Source organism: Sardina pilchardus, chromosome 15 (assembly GCF_963854185.1).
Source record: "Sardina pilchardus chromosome 15, fSarPil1.1, whole genome shotgun sequence".
NCBI classification, from domain to species: domain Eukaryota; kingdom Metazoa; phylum Chordata; class Actinopteri; order Clupeiformes; family Clupeidae; genus Sardina; species Sardina pilchardus.
In genome coordinates, this window is record NC_085008.1 from 20,967,202 (window position 1) to 20,971,465 (window position 4,264).

Here is a 4,264-nt window from a genome sequence, read left to right on the forward strand (position 1 = left end):
AGTCGAGAGGACTCCTAACTCAGTAAGACCTATTCACAAACCGCTTTTAGTGGCATTTCACGTCGCGATGTAGTGAAATGACCGTGCGGTTACAGGAGCTGTCATGCGAGGGAATCATTGTGCATTGCAACTAAGAGATGCAATAACGCCAACGACAATCAAAAAAACACCACTGCATGTAAACTAAATGTAACGTGTCTTTGTAGGGCTAAATTCAATTAAATTGTTTATCCTCTTCGCGAATGTAGGCTACGTGCTTTCATACAGATTCATTTAAACCATGTTGCAAATATAGGCTACTGCTCCAGTCCGTGTTTCATTATGCTCCCTAGGCTATTTGCTTTAGCCTACTCTTTATTAATTTAGGCTATACCCATTTATTCATCATCTTCCATCCTTCACAGTCCGACATAGCGCACGCATTCTCACCAGCTAAGACCTGACACCTGTCACTCAACTCGTCATCGTAGGGGAGGTTTTTGCCATCATTCCCGCGTTATAATCACCAGCCAATCAAGGTGGTCACTTTCATCAAGCTTGTGCATGAGTAATGACGTCAACCATAGCAACGAAGACTCACTTTTAGTTTAGGAGTGGGCGTTTCTCCTTACTAAAAGTAGGTCTGAAAGGCTTTGTGAATAACTTTTAAGGGAAAACTCCTAACTAAAATCTTCTAGGGCGATTTAGGAGTACTCTTAGTGGTAAGATAAGATGCTTTGTGAATACGGGCCCTGGTCTGCATGTCTATGTCTATGTATGCAGGTGACCTAGACATGCTATGAATATCTCTGTCCTTCTATCTATCTCTCTCTCTCTACATCTGGAAATACCTGGTCTGCATGTCTATGTCTATGTATGCATAGGCTTGGGTGGCCTAGACATGCTATGAATCTATCTCGTTCTCTCTCTCTCTCTCTCTCTCTCTCTCTCTCTCTCTCTCTCTCTCTCTCTCTCTCTCTCTCTCTCTCTCTCTCTTCTCGTTCTCTCTCTCTCTCTCTCTCTCTCTCTCTCTCTCTCTCTCTCTCTCTCTCTTTCAATTTCCTATTAGATCTCTGTCTGTAGACCCCCTACAAGACTTCCACTTCTCGCCCTATTGTTTGATTTCTGTTATATCATAGTATCTGGCGTGTGCCTTTGGCTTTAACTGAGCTGACTTTTATTGCAGTGCTCGACACGAAGCACTTCAGAAACTGTCTACCTTCTTTACGCCACGTCCTACATCTGACGACACCACGCCAGACAACAGCCCAGCGTGAGTCTCTTATCTGCCATCTCCTTCAGTGCAGTCTCTCCTTAATGTCACAATACCACACCCTTCAGCGAGTGATTTACTGACCATCTGAATTTTTTTTCTTTTCATTTGCTTTGTCCATCATCTCCTCCTGAAGCACGGAGAACGAGCCAAGTAAGTCCATGCCTTGCGAGCAGCTTGTTTATGGTCTGATAGCCTCTGGCTCTGCTGTCACAGAACAGATATGCGGCTAATAGCACTGTGGCTTTTGCACATAGTGTTTGGGAATGTATCAGGGACGTGGGTAAAAATAAACATGACATTTCAGCTTGTGTTACACTGTTGCGTTACTTAATGCGTTTTCTCTTCCTTATTGGTTTACAGGCACTGAAGCCCATTTGACCAGCAGGTAGGCCTTCCACTTAAACATCCCCCACCCACCAACACACACACACACACACACACACACACGCACACACACGCACACACACACACACACACACACACACACACACACACTCTCTCACACACACACACACAAGAGTCACACACACACACACACACACACACACACACACACACACACAGAAGAGTCACACACGCTGGCATTCGGATGTTGTGCAACTGCTCAGCTCAGCTCTGGACTGCAGTCGCACTGGTTTGGCAGCATAGCTGGGTTCTGCAGGCTAAAAAGTCCCATTGTTGTTGTGTGGGTCCAGGTGGCTTTGCTCTTGGCTCTGTGTAAGCGTTGCGTGTCTTCACCTCCATGTCGCTCTTTTCTGTGAAGCTTTACAGAGGAAGTTAACCCCGAAGTCCCTGACGCGGAGATCTTGCCACCGCCAGACCTCTATGCTGACGTCATCACTGAGGAATCTCTATACACTTATAGCAAGTAAGTATGTAGGCTACACCCTCTATAAGATTCAAAACATCTCATCAGAAAAGACAAAACAGTCACAAGACACTCAATACAGAAAACAATCAGGGGTGAAAATCATCCCATAGATGATAGTTGAAACCCTCTTCACATGACACTTGTTAGCCTATATGTGATGATGGGGTAAAAGATCAGTCAATGGCAACTTAATACTTTGACAATTACTATCAATCATAGTATATAGCCTATTCATTTCATGTTTTTCTTTCCATTTGTTATTGAATCTAATTTGAATTGAATGTAATGTTTTGCCCCCATCCAGTTAGCTTGCTGTGGATGTGCAGCGATAAGAACTCTACTGTGAATCATCAGTCATGTGTCTCTATACCTGCCTGAGCTGGGTCAACATGTCAGTCATGGCTGGGATGCCTCGGATGTCACATGTGCCAAACACTTGCACGGATTATAGACTCACACTCTTGCCCTGGAGGGAGGGAATGGAGTGGACGGGTTCACTTTCCCCTCCGGAGTCTGTCTGATTAGAGGTTTCGCTGCAATAGTAGCCACTGTTCTTTACGACGTGTGTTTGGAAAAGCCTTCAGTGAAGTATGGCTAAGTGAATTGTCTTGGGACTGGGTCCGGATATAGCCCTCACAAGAAGAACCTGTTCCTCGGAATCCTCTGTGCCCGGTGCATAGTGGGAAATCTTGCAGTGATCTTCCTAGTCTATGTTCAAAAGATATGTCATTTTTGATCGAGCTAATGCAGAGGTGGCTGTGTTCGAAGTGCATGCTGGTGTATTATGTACATTTTTATAGCGTTATGTCTTCTGTGTGTGTGTGTGTGAAAGAGAAAGGGACAGAAAATGAGATGGATAAATATGGACCGAGAATATATATGCTACGTGACTATCAATAGGTATTGAGTCATTCTAACCTCCATGGAATATCTGTCAGGTGTTTCTATATAGATTGGATACATACTTTTGTATTAAATATTCTTTTACATATTGTAATAAACATGAACTGCATAGATTATTCTGCCATTTATTTAAACCATTCACCGACTCTAATGACATTCACCTACATCATATTAATAAACACCAATTGTCTTTCTGAATTGAGATCTGTCTAACTGTATCCTTAAATCGCATAATAAGCAAATAATGAATTATCCTTATCCTTTAATTATTATAATAGTTGGCCTTTGTAAACTTTAACTCTAAATCAGAATCTGCTATGAGTAGATGACAAATGGCATAGATTTTGCCTGAGGGTACCGTATAAGCTGGGTGTGTTGTGTTAACCCTGCATTTGTTCTGATGTACTTTTTGTGTTTGTGTCCTGAGGCCTCTCCCCATAACAAGATAACAACCTAAGTTGGGTTATGGAAGGCTACCTAGACCAAACGTCTATAAAAGATCGTTCATGCAGTATTGCATTCCCACACAGACAAAATGATTTGATTTTAATGATCAGATTGACAGGGTAGTGTATGTATGGGGATTTCATAAATTGAACTATTCTCCATTAAAAGCTGCCATAGGCACAATGTTTTTGATCATATTCACTAAAACTCACAGTATAATCTGACAGAACAACATAAATTGGCCGGTCTTTAAAAAAAAAAAAAAAAAAAAAAAAACATGCTTCTACCTCCACCTAGAGCCTGTTATTTGTTTTGCAAAAATCCACCGCTCCCAGTTCTTTTGGTCCAATAAGGGCAAGGCTGTATGATCATTGGCAGATCTGACTGTCAATCACAGTTCATCCACTAACAAGCACAAACTCGATGCAAGGGTGCTCGGTGGTAGTCAGAAAGGGGCATAATGAACCGTACATTCAAAATGTTGGCTAAGTACCCTCAGTCTGCGAGACTTAACATCTGTAGCTTTAGAGCAACATGATGTATTTCTACCTTAAAACAAGAGCTTCAAACTCAGTAATGCCTCATTAACTTATAATAAAGAAAATGGACTCTCTGACATCCCTGATCAGCATGTTATATTGTTGTTGTCAGTTTTGGGTACTCAATTAGTGCTAAATGGGTTTCTTCTCAGTACGTTGAAGAAGGGATGGAACGGGGATGTTCCAATATTGTGTTCCTCAGACTTAAAACAAAGACAGGTGTTGAGAGACCACACCACAAGTGCACAA

At 42.2% G+C, this 4,264-nt stretch overlaps 1 protein-coding gene across 1 annotated transcript in view; it reads left to right on the forward strand.

Moving 5' to 3' along the window:
* LOC134102583 (calphotin) overlaps positions 1–3,143 on the forward strand; it is a 12,198-nt gene extending 9,055 nt beyond the window's left edge. The window contains exons 15-19 of the mRNA XM_062556733.1: positions 1,166–1,252; positions 1,389–1,405; positions 1,616–1,640; positions 2,019–2,123; positions 2,431–3,143. Coding sequence (XP_062412717.1) covers positions 1,166–1,252; positions 1,389–1,405; positions 1,616–1,640; positions 2,019–2,123; positions 2,431–2,434 — 238 coding nt within the window. The 3' untranslated portion in view covers positions 2,435–3,143. The remainder of the gene's footprint in view (positions 1–1,165; positions 1,253–1,388; positions 1,406–1,615; positions 1,641–2,018; positions 2,124–2,430) is intronic.
* The last annotated feature ends 1,121 nt before the right edge of the window (positions 3,144–4,264 follow it).